At 35.8% G+C, this 13,730-nt stretch overlaps 2 protein-coding genes across 5 annotated transcripts; one reads left to right on the top strand and one right to left on the bottom strand.

Annotated features, from left to right (window-relative positions):
• Positions 1-253: 253 nt before the first annotated feature.
• LOC110651382 (uncharacterized) lies at positions 254-1,841 on the top strand. Its single transcript, XM_021806699.2, has 2 exons — positions 254-844; positions 1,510-1,841. Exons 1-2 carry the CDS (start codon positions 443-445, stop codon positions 1,666-1,668), a joined length of 561 nt encoding a protein of 186 aa, XP_021662391.2. The 5' UTR covers positions 254-442; the 3' UTR covers positions 1,669-1,841.
• A 586-nt stretch (positions 1,842-2,427) lies between these two features.
• Positions 2,428-11,590, bottom strand: LOC110651380 (golgin candidate 6). Of its 4 annotated transcripts, XM_021806697.2 has the most exons (21): positions 11,573-11,590; positions 11,365-11,420; positions 10,867-10,919; positions 9,634-9,761; positions 9,496-9,548; positions 8,995-9,141; positions 8,815-8,888; positions 8,651-8,720; positions 8,319-8,372; positions 8,089-8,184; positions 7,334-7,384; positions 7,179-7,265; positions 6,936-7,043; positions 6,773-6,844; positions 6,596-6,667; positions 6,322-6,507; positions 6,029-6,132; positions 5,860-5,908; positions 5,607-5,672; positions 4,093-4,860; positions 2,428-3,338 (listed from the first exon to the last, which is right to left on the bottom strand). In XM_021806697.2, exons 2-21 carry the CDS (start codon positions 11,386-11,388, stop codon positions 2,787-2,789), a joined length of 2,814 nt encoding a protein of 937 aa, XP_021662389.2. In that variant the 5' UTR covers positions 11,389-11,420; positions 11,573-11,590; the 3' UTR covers positions 2,428-2,786. The 4 variants fall into 4 exon arrangements, with proteins under 4 accessions (XP_021662389.2, XP_021662388.2, XP_021662390.2 ...); XM_021806696.2 differs by lacking the exon at positions 11,573-11,590 and having other exon boundaries at positions 11,365-11,566; XM_021806698.2 differs by lacking the exons at positions 6,596-6,667; positions 11,573-11,590 and having other exon boundaries at positions 11,365-11,566.
• Positions 11,591-13,730: the final 2,140 nt, after the last annotated feature.

Below are 13,730 nucleotides of genomic sequence, written 5' to 3'. Positions count from 1 at the left end.
TTTATAATAAATATATTAATTTATCATTCTCATTTCCCCTCAAACATAATGTAATATATTTGTTATTTTTTATAATAAATTCTACTTAATAAAAAAAAATAAATTTTCATTTTATAAAACAATATTTTTTCCTCTCTAATTAAAAAAAATATATTTCTAAATTTCCTTAAAATTTTGATTCATAAATCCAACTCTTTTACTTAATAATCCAGTTTTATCTCCATTAGAGCTTAACTCCTTAATATTCTACCTCCACCCTATTCATTTAATGAACGGGCGAAGTTGAAAGCATTGATAATAATAGAGAGGAAAAAATACTGCAACACACCCAATTGACGCTTGCTCCTTTCGTTTTCGTCTCCAAAATATTTGAAAATTTCAGTGTGTGCATTTTTCAAAATTTGGAGGGTCTCTTCCCTTTAAAATTTCGCGCTCCAAGTTTATGGACTCAGTGGCCATGGCTTCTGGAGCTGAGGAGGGGGAGGACTGGGAGCTCCGCCATGATGACGATGGCTTTACCTACAAGATCCTCAAGCGCCGTCGTCTCCTCGACTCAACTGCCGCTGCTCAACCTCCTCTGCCGGACCCCATGGCCGATGAGAGGCATCGGAGACAACGAAAGAGAAAGATCCTTTTGAAGTTAAAAAGTCGGTACCAAAAGGAGATCGACCAGTGGGAACTTTTGTCGAGCAACTTGCATGCGATGCAAGAGAGAGCGAACCAGCAACTTGAATTGCAAACACGTCAGCAAGATGTGCGAGAAATGGCGTCGTCTTCTTTGGGATCGCCTTCGACAAACATGGAGGGATCTTCTGAGTCACTAATCGATAAACTCCTTTCGCAGGTAATTTGGGTTTTTGAAATTTTGGCAAATGGTTCTGAAATGTTAGTTTTAGATGTCTCCGCTTGGATGTTTCATTCTGGACTTGGAAAAAGATACGCTGAACTGTTAATGCCTAACGGGAGAAACCGGATTACTTTAATGAAGCTTTCACTGATTATTAGATTCTATTTGAATTCTGCTTGCTGTATTTTGATTTTTAACGTGGAGTTGATTGAGAAGCAATCGTGTTTTATGGATTTAAAAGATTGGGTTTTTATGGGAGGATTTCACTTCTTGTGAATTTACTGTCATATCTGCTTATCAGTGGTTCATTCAACAAGATTTTGGGCTTCTAAAAGTGGGTGGCTTTAGATCTGGAAGTTGGAAGTTCCGTAGAAGTTCAAGAACATACGGATTTTGCTACTTGCACAAGGAGAAAGAGAATAAAGAAATCGTTAAGAATAAATGTTTGTAATTGGTAAATTTGATGCATTCTGTGGAAGAATAAAGATGTCATTCAGAATTCCGTTGTTTCTTTAGAAATTCAATTGCAGTAACTTTGCTTCGAGCCTAATATTTAATCTTTCATTGGCTTTGCTGAATTGTAAATCATACACAAACAAGGTGCTTTGATTGAAAGTATAGTTTTGAGTTCTATTTTGACTCTATCATTCTTGAAATTGCAGGCAGAGGAACAAGAAGCGGTAATCCATGATGTGTCATGCTTATGTGATATAGCAGAAGCAATGTGCAATGCTCAACAGGAGTGGTTGGCACAATCATATATTGATCTCCCAGTTTGGTCTTCACCTCGTAAGCTTATGGCATCACTTTGTGATGAGTAAGTTTGTTTGAAGTAATTATCATCATGTCTCTTGAAGGAAACTTGTAAAGTAGTGTCTTGCAATAGTTTAATTCTTATTTAGCTGAATAGTGATGTGAATGCTTGTAGAAGATTTGATTGTAATCTGTTTTGTTGTAGATTTCTTCCTTTGAATGAAAGTTCAAAGTTTTTATAGTTGTTAATGTTTTCTGAATATATAACCTTAAAGATGTTATGTAATTGGGCTAAACATAGGTTGAGAAAGGGAAGCTGAATAGCTGAGGACAGTGAGAAATGTGTTATTGTGTAGTTGGGAGAATAGGATTTTGAAGAGGGTATGCTAAGTCACAGTTCTACATTTTCTACCAGGCACAGAGAAGGTAGAATGGATGATTGTTCTCGCTTCTTGTGATGATAATTTTAATTACACTTACCTTTACATTGGTGAAACCGAGGTCTTAATAATGGGCAGTTTGTGTTTCGAACGACAGTACACAGTGCTATTACTTTCATTCTTTCTTTTTCAGTCTCCAATGGTAATGGTAGTTTCCTCACATTTACTTGGTTGTTGGTGAGTATTAGTCTGATCGAATTGCTTGCTAAGCATAAGACTCTATGAACCATTGCCGAATAGTAATACCAAAGAATGACCCAATTCTAGCAGGGACAAGTGAAATACCGAATTCTGGCAGGGACCAGTGAAATGGCAAGAGATGTTTGTTTTAAAGCCAAGAAAATCTATATTCAAACTTGGTTAGTCGCAATATATGACATCTGAATCTGATATGTAATCTCAGCAGGTTTCAATCAAATTCGTCCGCCTATCATAGGATTCTAGATTCCACCTACAAATTCCAATAACCTTGTAGAAACACAGAATAGAGGTACAGAGATTCCATTTTGTATTCTTACATGCCGAGTGACAATCTACCTTTATTTTTTGCCCCCCAATTGAAACTCTAAAAAAGAGTAGAATTTCTAAGCCGAAACATACATTAAATCCAATCGCGCAACAACTGTTTGATTCACAGTTCCAATTATCGCAAGACAATAACTTAGTAACCTGTACAATTCACCCAGATATGTACAAAGCCAAAGTCTATTAGAAGAGGCTTCAAACCATCATGAATAAGTGCTTCGTCAGTCTTCCTCTGCTTCGTCATCTTCAGGCAGCCCCATGTCATCTCCGATACCTTCAAGCAGTTTATCTACATCCTCTCCTAGCTCCGACAGCCTTGCACACAGCTTTTCCACCTTACTCTGTTCTTGCCCAAGGCACACTAGCAAATCATTCAGTTCTGCTTCACTCTCTTTCTGGGCTTCTTCCCTAGCTTCTGCCTTTAGTGCTTCAATATCTGGAACTGTCAATGCTCCACCATTCTTCAAAGCTCTTACCTCCTTTTCTAGATGGAAGTTGGCCTGTTCAAGGCTGTTGTAAGCATCAGACAGACTCTTTAGATCTGACTCCATCTTCCCAGCTAAATTCTGGTACATGGATGCCTCAGATTCAATTTTGGCCTTTTCCACTTTGAGCATCTCTATACGTTGAGAAGCTTCCTCAAGATCTCTTCTGAGTGTCTCTGCTTGGACTCTTTCTAACCCACCACTTGCACTTCGTTCAGTTTGGGAAGAGCCACGCCCACCTATCTTGGCCAGTTCCTCTGCCAAAGTTGCATTCCGACCAAGAAGATTCTGAGAGAAAAATACAAACCATCAAATCAATATATTTTGAGTTTAAAATTCTTCCTGCAAAGGTTTCAATTCCTAGCCTGTCATAAGCCACAGTATGACAAAAAGTTGAATGACATCTAGGATGACCAGTACAAACATGTCAGTTCCAGTAAAAGGCAACTTTAATTTGCCTCAATGCACATGAAACATGAGAATGGTAAAATAGAGCATACAAACGACTGGGGAACAAAATGACATTCTATTTTGTTCTGCAATAGAGGTTGTGACATATTTAAGCACATGATCAATTCAATGAACCAACAAAAAAACAGTGGGGACAGAGCAAAAGGGGTTACCCATTGATTTATCAGTGACAGCAAATTTTCTACTCAACTCACTTTCCTTCCTATATGAATCTGTCATAACATTATTGCAGTTGATAATGTTCTTTCTTTTTTGGGTTCTTTGCAGGCTTTATTTGCTTGATGCTTAGGTTATTATACAATAAACCATTTTGAACGATATACCACCCATGACCAATTCATCCAAAAGAGATCTTAAGGGGCCTGGATTATCTCTTGTCAATTAATATTTCTTAACGTTTTCAGGATGGGCCACTTCCTACAGCAGGAATATGAAGGTTTTATAACTAATGACAAGTTCCTATTTTATTTCAAAACTGGAAAATGAAGAACTAAACAATGGATTATCAAGCCTGAAAGCACACAAGTATTTACAAATAATTTAAGAAACAACGAGCGGATACAAAAGGCACCTGTATCTCAGAGCATTGCTTCTCCACAAATGATTTCAGCCGCTTGATATAGTCTTCATCACTTTCTCCACTCTTCTGATCCAATTCAGCAGGCACAACTGCTACCTCACTTTTTGGACGACTGTATATATCTGTAATAGTTTCTCTGATATCTGTCTCCACCCTCTTGACAAAGTTGACAAAAGAGCTGTCAAATACTGACGAGAGAATAGGATGATCCTCATTATTTTGATCAGAGGAATCCTGCTCATCAACATCTTCAATCTCTGCCATGCTAGCTGCAGCAGATCTTGTCATTGGTTTATGAGGTTCTACTTGCTTTGCAGAGGAGAAAACGAAGCTTTTCATCATTTCATCGAACTTGAGAAAGTATGATGTGAGCCCAACTTTCTGACTTATCGCATCAACTACAGTAAAAGCATCCTTTCCACTTTCACCAGACTTGTTGTAAATAACACACTCTCCCAAGAGAACTGCTGCCAAGCCCCTTATGTACACAGTTGCAGATGGATTGGATGCCAACTCAAGAAGATACGTTAGGTGGGGACGTGAATCGAGGAAGCACTGAACTCCAGTGGAGCAGTCAGCCAACCAAGTGACCAGCAATTTCAAAATAATTGGTTGAACATACAAGTTCCCCATTGAACTTGACTTTGTATCTTTGTTTTTCATGCTGGAGGCAAGAGCCAAGTACTTCACCATGCGGTGCATTAGTGGCTCTGCAGCTCCAAAGGATGGCATAGGTGACTCGAGTTCAATTCGTATAACCTGCAAACATTCTCCTCGTCTTAGGTAATCTAGAATAAAAAGTGAAATTTCTTCTAGAGAAAAGTCAAGTCCTCTAATTCTTCATTATTTTTGGTGGTTATTAAAAAAAAATGAATACTAGAATAAGAGGAATATTACCCTATGGCAGTCATATTCCTATTTGCTATTGACAAACAGCATCAACAGATATAATTGTTCGCCAACTTACCAGTCACATGCCTATAAACAATTATAACTAGTTTACATATAAAGTTTGTTACATGAATAAGCAATCATATATGGATGATACATGATTGCACGGATAAATAGTAGCTGAAAAGGAATGCAACACTCTTGTGAGTGTTTTCAATGTCCCATTAACCATCTCTTACATGTTAACCATCTCTTACACCCCCACCAAGGAATCACAAAAATAATATAATGTTTCAGGGATCTGTATCATATTTAAGCAATGCAAATTATGTATCCATATAACATGGCAAAGAAAAATATAACTTTCATTAGTAGATATTGAAGAAGGTAGATAGCAAAACATATCTCTGGCATGCAGAAAGAAACAAAGCAATACTGTAACAAGTTCAAATATTTGTTTCTAAAAAATATATTGAAATGTATAAAAAAAAATTGGAAGATGAAATTTGTAAGATGGTACAACTAATCTGTGGTGTTTGTTTCCCAACAATTTTAGAACCTTATCATCCTAATTCATCTACAAACAGAACAGAGAAAGAAATGGGACTGCATACCTTTTCCTTGCACTGGATATTGTCCTTAAGTACATGAGAAAGTACACTAGCAGCCCTGCAACAGGTCTGTACTTCAAATATTAGTCATGTTGTTCAAGTAAAACATAAGGAAATAAATAAATCTCAGGTTCTATTCAGTACATGTCAATATCTACAAGTTGCTGCAATTTTTTATGAGAAAAGCCAACGATTTCAGGCATTTTTTCTAAAAAAAAGAAAAATCAAATACTATTGTGAAATGCTAAAACATTACCTCAAGATCCCCGTCACTTTCACTCAAAGTAAGACCATGTAACAGCATGCTGCCAGATTATCCATGGAAAAAATTCAAATTACGCAAGAAAAATTGGAATGTCAGCAGGTAGAAAATAAACTAGTAAATTAAAAAGAAAAAATCAATCATTAAATGCACTTGAACAAACCTTCCAAATGACATATTCACGTCCTCCTCTATAGGAGCATGAGTCATTGAATGCGGTTGAGGAATTAATGTGGATGCTAACATTGTTTGACCATCAGAATTTTTCTGAACAAATACAAAGGATGTCCAAAATTAGATTTTTGAACTAGTCAATCAGCACAAATGAAATACATGAAAATAAGAGATATTGGCCTATTACAGATTTTACACATTGAGAAACTAAGGGGTTTAACACAGTCAAAATTACAATAGCATAGAAAATGGTGAATTTAAAGAGCAAATACATGAACCAACCTCACAAAAACTCTTAAAAACATGGTCAGCTGTCATGAACTCTTGCATACTGGATGTCCGCAAAATGATTCGAAGAATGGAATTTAAAGCAGGTTCTACTTGTGGCTCCTCACCCAGAACTTTGGTTGCAAGAGCATCAAGATTTTTGGGATGTCCAGCAATCAAATTACCGATACAACGCAATGCCTACCAAAGAAATTAATCTGAATAAAATGGCATATAATTTAATTGAGAAGGAGGGGGAAAAATAGTCCAAGACTTATAGACAAAGAACCAAGAATAAGACTGATCCACTTATTGGTGAACTGGTAAAGTATATTCCCATAGGCCATAGGATGTAAATCATCTGAAAAACATACTCCAAGTTTAAAGATTCTTCTTTAGACGGCTATAGTTACTGTCTCCTATCACTGGAAAAAACAATTAAGAAGGTTCAAGAAAGACGTCTTACCCCACAACGTACATCAACGGGAGTCCATTGGCTTTCAACACCTAGCATTAGAAGATAATCCAAAACCTTTATCTACAAGACAATTCAACATGACTTTAGGATAAAAATCACTATTAAATCTCCAATGCTAGGTGCTAACTAAAGCAGATATCTAGTAACAAACCTGAACCAGGACTGTTTTATTGGTCAGCTTGTTTGTGTCTTTTCCAGGATCTGCACCCCCTACCATTAACAAATTAATGGTTTCCAATGCACTGAGTAGATTGATCGTCTACTGGCATTTTTTTGTTATAGAAACAAAAAATTCATCAGGAAGACTCATGTGATAGCATGCTCAAATATCTACAGCATATCAAATGTCAAACTACTGGAACAATTCAAAATTATGAACCATGGAGTATCTAACCTTCTGTTGGGTAAAACTGTACGAACTTCCTCTTAGCTTCAAAATTGATACTACAGCATCAAAACCTATTGTCTCTCTCAGTAGTATCTAAACCAAAGAGTTCAATTAGCAGCAGGAAAAGAATGTATGCATAAACAATGTCAGAAACTATATACCTGATTAGAAGCATTGTCACGGAGAAGATTGTTCAATAATTCAAGGCAGTCCTGGGCAGTAACAAACATAAAGGTATTTCAGCAATAAGTTTTATGAAAGGACAAATTGAATTTAACTTAAAGAAGAACAAAAGGCCTTTTCAGAAATGGAAACTCCAGTAAAATTTCACTTCTGTATCTAAGGAGGAAAGAAAAGTAGTAACAATAAAATATTTGGACAAAATTTTAGCACAAGATATTCTGAAAATTCTACCCCCAGTGAAACTTGGCATCATGAAAACAAAATAAAAGTGTTATAGTGGTGTTCAATTTCTGTATCCCATTAAACAAAATATACCAGTAGATCATGCATTCTAAAGCCACAGTTTTTTACTTTTTTGAAATTTGCAATTCGTAAATGGAAATTCTCCAGTCCATTTCTTGACCAAAGCAGTTGACAGATACAGGAATCAAGTCCTGTTCACAGTTCACAGATGATGACCAATTGACTCCAGGATTCAAAGCATTGTTCATAAATTTTCATATATAGAAAAAGCTGCTTTAGTAATCACTTGACCAAGAATGTGATGAAAATTTGAATCTGGGACTAGTATTCCCCTAGAAAAAGTATGCATTGAAATTTTAAAACAGTGCAAAAATCTTCAAGAAGCACATGAATAGTTAAGAAGCCTATTCACAGGGACAAGTGATCAAGCAAAAAACAAGCTAAAAAAGCTCATAGATCCACATTATAAAATTGAGTGGAAGAAAATCACCTGCACAACAACACCACCTTCTGAACCTCCTTCCTCTTTGATAATGCTAAAAATTTTTTCGAATGCGCCCTCAAAGACCACAATTTTTTGAATCTCCTAAGATTATCAACTAAATCAGTTAGAACTTAGTAAGAGTTATACATGCAGGCTCAGTAGTCAGTAATGAGGAAGAAAGGAAAGAGGGAAAAAAAAAAAAAAAGATACAAGAGATGGCACGGGAAAATACTCACCTCAGCTTCTCTAGTTAGGTAAGTAAGAAGCAATAAGGCCTCATTTCGTATAACCTACAAAGTAAACCATGAATACTTTACTAGAACAGAAGAACAATTATTTAGCAAATATAATGACTTAATGACACAACTCTAAATAACAATTAGATGTTCTCCTGTTTAGAATTTCATAAAAAAAAAAAACTAGCTTTCAAATGATCAAATATTTACAAGTGAAAGGCATAAGACTGACAACGGTGAATTTAAATGCAAAAACTCAGAGGTTGTACTCTGAAAAGAATTCCTAAAAGACATTAATTAAGAAATTTTCATTTAGTAAAAAGTTTTCCTACCTCTCGATCCATAAGCATATCCATGAGGCGAGTTATACCACGGGGAATGATCAAAATAGCCTCCTGCAACCTGAAAAGGAACTCAGAAATTTATTTCCAGAAAAACAGGGGAAATGAAATATATATATTTGGTAAAGAAGGAAACTATTGCTATAAATTCATACCTATTTGGAGAATTTGTTAGAAGGGCAGTCAAAATTTGAAGAGTATAATATCGTACATAGAAATCCTCTTCTGACTGAAAATTGCCTAAAAAGAAACAATTACTAAAAATGCTCTCTGGCTAGATGCATTAAAATCCAAGTTAAATATACATGTTTCAAATATGTGAGGAGAAATCTCACCAACAAACTTAGAAGAAGAGAAATGTTTTCTGCCTCTCGAGCAAGCAAATCTGTATTCATTAACGCTGGTTGGACCTCATTCCTTGGCCCTTTTGCATGATTGGTAGGTGTTAGAGCACTCACAAGAGTTTCTAGAGAACCTCGAATCTGCAGCAAGTACAATCCCTTTCAGTACATAATCAAGTTGGGTAAGCACTTCAAGGGGCGGGGGGGTGGGGGGTGGGGGCTTTGGGGGGTTTTCGGATGGGGAATCCATAAATATCAATAGAGAAGCCAAAAAGAATGACCGCATATGCAGAAGACGTTCAAAGAGGAAAAATAAAGGGAAATAGAGATCATTAGGATTTACAAGACTGTAAGACCCCAACATTCTATAATTTTATAGTTCTGTAGAACAGAAATAGAGGTTTTTCTTTTCCCCTTCATAACAGTGGCACACTTAAAAGGGACAATGAAGGAAAAAAAATTGAAAACCAATGAAACCAGAGAAGATTAGAAAACCATTTCAATGTCATCTCTTTCCTCCTTTAAGACACCCATAAGTACAGGAAATCCTGCAAGAAAGTAAATAAGCCAAGCAATAAATGACAGGAATGAGGCACACGTAAGCTTAGTTTACATAATTGAAAAATTACGTACCCATTGCACCAAATGCCAGCTGCGTAGCATGACTTTCTGCCACAACAGATTGAAGCTCAGCCATGGCTGTCCTCCTGTCCTCTGCTAGAACACCATTGCTTATTCGGTCGAGCAACCGTTCAACATAGCTATTCATATAAGCCACAAAGAAGATTAGTTCTATCAAAATTAATAAATGAATGGAATAAATGCAAATTTCTGTCTACCAAAATGGAAATGAATACAAGCCATACGAACAATGAAGCAAATTATTACAATAAAGAACAAAAGGTTCTTACAATTCATTAAAAACTAACATGAAACAGTAAAAGTCCTACTATGAAGAAGCCCAATGACGCAAGCAGATATACATGTTCTAATATATATCAAGCAGACAAAATTTCGAAATCTTGACTGAAAACTATTGCAATTGGAGGATTGGCCAGCACCACCAGCTGCATGAATAAACTGAGGGATATAGATTAATTTTCAGTCCACATTTTACGGGACTCCAATATGTGACCACCTACTGTATGTAAGCATCTGTGCTTGAGAGAGATAATACAATTAATGACAGTCTCATTGGAATGAAATTTAAAATTGCCAGCTAGGTTCTCCAAATCTAGCAGGGGAATTTCCTTTATCAGATAGCGAAGCTGCAAACACTATGTGATGGAGTACGATGGCAAAATATGTACAAAAGGCATGCCAATGCTAATTCTAATGCCCAAGCATTTATTTGGCATTTTGATGACAAAGAGCATTGATTTATCATTATTTAAGCAAATAATAATAAGTGGGTCCATATAGCCAACCCCAACTAACTATGGATTGATACTAAGTTGAGTTGAAGCAATAGAATCATTAATTTATTTTAAATTAGCAAATAACTTGTATATGTAAATAGTTTCCATTAAAAGCATCATCAAAATGAGAAATTCAAAAGAATTTCATCAGCATAACCTTAACATTTAATTAGAGATGATATTAAGTAACAACACCATCTTAGAAGTTACTGACTCCACCATTCAATTTAAGCTCTGATTTTCATTTGCTCTTCGTTACAAGGGAATAATTTTGAAAGAGTCATAGTTTGTTGTGATCACAACCACCATATATTAACTATGTTTCTCAATCCTAATTACCATGACCATGAACATGTATACTAGCCGTAGACAGCACTCAGTAAGCCATCGCCAAAGAATTCTTTAACCTGAAAAAATGGTAAACAAGCAAAATCCAACAGCAATTTACCTATCTTCGTTTGAAGGAGAATTCTCATTGCCAAAAACAAGCCCAACGACCCCCTGCTACCAAAAAATTGTCACTTAGTCACACACATTAGAATATGAAAAACTATGAAAAAAATCACGCTAAAAAAAATGTATCCAAATGATCATAAATTGATGAATACTAGAACGCGCATTTCAATTATAGCACCAATAATTTGTTAGTCACACAGATACGAACGTGAAAAACTATGAACTAAAATCGCGCTAAAAAATAAGTATCCAAATGATCATAAATTAATGAAATCAAGAACGCGCATTTCAATTATAGTCTCAAAAAAATGAACAATATCAGAAACCATAACGTAATCGAGTAGTGATTTAACTATATACAGAAATTGAATTCCAGAAAGAATCTGGAAAACAAAAAAGCAAAAAGATAATCCATACATATAATTTGCATAAATAATGTGCCGTTGAGAATCAAAACGAGAATGAGATTGAAATTGAGAGAGATGATCACCTTGTAGCGAGAAGCCAAATCCATCTTGCTAGCTGAGCTTAACAGAAGCAGGAGACCTAGAACAAAATCAGATAGAAATTAAACCAAATTCAGAATTGTAGATGATTAGGGCTTTAGCTGAACTAAATAATCACAGTAAAATTTAGGATCCCAAACGATTGAAGAAGAGAGAAAAAAGAAAAAATTGTACAGAAGTTACAAATCATACCTCACGAGGGGGAAGAGAGAAAGAGAGAGAGAGAGAGAGAAAGAGAGGAGTCATCGAGCGGAAAAAAGCCAGACGGATAGAGACTACTACAACGACATCTGGCTAGGACTGGGCTTTAAAAGCTTTTGGGCTTGAGCCCATAGGATTAAGACTCTTTGAGAACTGGGTTGTTGAATGAAATGTATCGGTAGTAGAAGCGATCGGTCCAAACTCATACAAATGCCAAAATTTGTTAATAGGTTCATCTTTTCTCTAATCCAATTTATTTAGTTTATTATTTGCAATATTATTATTATTATTGGCCCAAGTTAAATGGCCTTACAATCTCCTTTTTTTGTCAAGCCATCAATGAGTTTATCCATTGCCGTATTATGGATGGCAATAACTTGGCAATGATGTTTACAGCCGTTAATGGCAGCCCAATAGCCATAAAGTGGATCTTCCTGTGATATAATATGATATAGGGATATAAGGAGTGAGTCCCACATGATTGTGAGAGAAGCCACATGATTGTGAGAGAGAAGATGTATGTTCACCAGTTGCACCTAATAATTCCTCAATTTTTTATAACATTTGAGGAGGAAGAAACAACTTTCAGCTTGATTTCAGTAAATTCAGAAAAAATCTTCACCTCTCTCTCTATATCTAGAAAATTCTCTGCTCGAAAAAGAAACTCAAATTCCCTCTTCCTCTAATGATAAACACAAATCTCCTCTCTCATATCTCATCTCTCATCCTGTATCCACAAATTGACAACACAAAACCGACTCCCTTCCCTGTATAAGCCAGTCTATTATGTGCATATCAGATTGTTGGATCCTAACGATTTTCCCCTCACCTCCCAAGCCGAAAGACAATCAGAATCCGGATGTTGTGTGAGCTTCGCAACTTATTAATTCCAATTCAAATTCATGGAAGATACCTTTGCTTTGACAGAATTTTAATAACGAGGAGGTGAAGCATATCCTTTCAATCCCTTTTGGTATTTTCAAGCAAGAGGATCAATAAGTGTGGCACTATGATCGGCATGGACAATATTCTGTTAAATTCGGTTACTTCATACCACGACAGATTTTTAATTCCATGAGTAACAACATAGTAAGGTCCGGGCCCTTCCTCTCAAATTTGGATGGATGCTTTCTGGAAAAGAATGTAGTCAATCTCCATCCCCAAGGAAACTGTCAGTTTTCCTATGGTCCTTACTGCAAGAGAAGCTACCTTTCAGCTCTTTGGTTCGTAGCAGACTTCCAATTGTCTCTCCGGACTGTTTATTTTGTGGAGAAAAAGAAACATTGAGGCATTTATGTTTCGATTGTCGTAGAGCAGCTGCCAGGGCGAAGCTAGAAAATATTTTTTTGAGAGGCAAATGCAATGATAGAGCTACGTACCTTAAGTGGGGTTGAGTGACTCATCACTTAACTTTAAAAAAACATTTTAAAAAATATTTTTAATAATTTTAAATATATTTTTATTAAATTAATAAAAAATATAAAATGAGGCCAATTTTATAATTTGAGTTAATATATATCAAAACAGTTCAATTAACTGCAAAATTTATTTTTATGAAAATGATTATATAATTTTTTTAAAAAAATTTAAATGAAATTTAGAGATATACATAAAAGTAAATTCTAGCTTTATCTACTGCAGCATCAAAATTGAACTCAACTTTATCAGTATGAGGAGGAATCCAAGAAGATGGGCTGGATAAAATAGGAGGCGTAGGTGTTGAAAATAAACCCCTATGGGCCTTCGTTGCCTTAAAATCTTCTAAGTACTAAAGTGCCAAGGAGATTGCTTCCCGAAAATCCACCCGAGTATTCTTAAAAATTAAGGCATTTCTGCACTTCCAAATTTGCCACATCAAAAATACAACTAGTTGAATGAATTCTTCCCCTTCAGGATGTTGATCCAAGGAAGTCGATGCATAAAGGAGATTTAACTCGAATCTTTAAAATATATCTTCCTCCCAATTTTCTCTCCCCAAAAGAAATAGCAAGAATTGCTTATTCTCTCCTTCAGTGGAAATTGCATTCATGGATTTATTGAGTTCCTTCTTATTTTCCAGAATCGCTAAGTTTCCAATCTCAAATCAATTGCACTCTCCTCCATTCTATGAGATTTCCTACCCTCAATTGTAGGCCTGGCCACAGATCAA

Source organism: Hevea brasiliensis, chromosome 18 (genome assembly GCF_030052815.1).
Source record: "Hevea brasiliensis isolate MT/VB/25A 57/8 chromosome 18, ASM3005281v1, whole genome shotgun sequence".
Lineage (NCBI taxonomy): Eukaryota > Viridiplantae > Streptophyta > Magnoliopsida > Malpighiales > Euphorbiaceae > Hevea > Hevea brasiliensis.
This window is presented reverse-complemented; position numbering and strand designations above follow the sequence as displayed.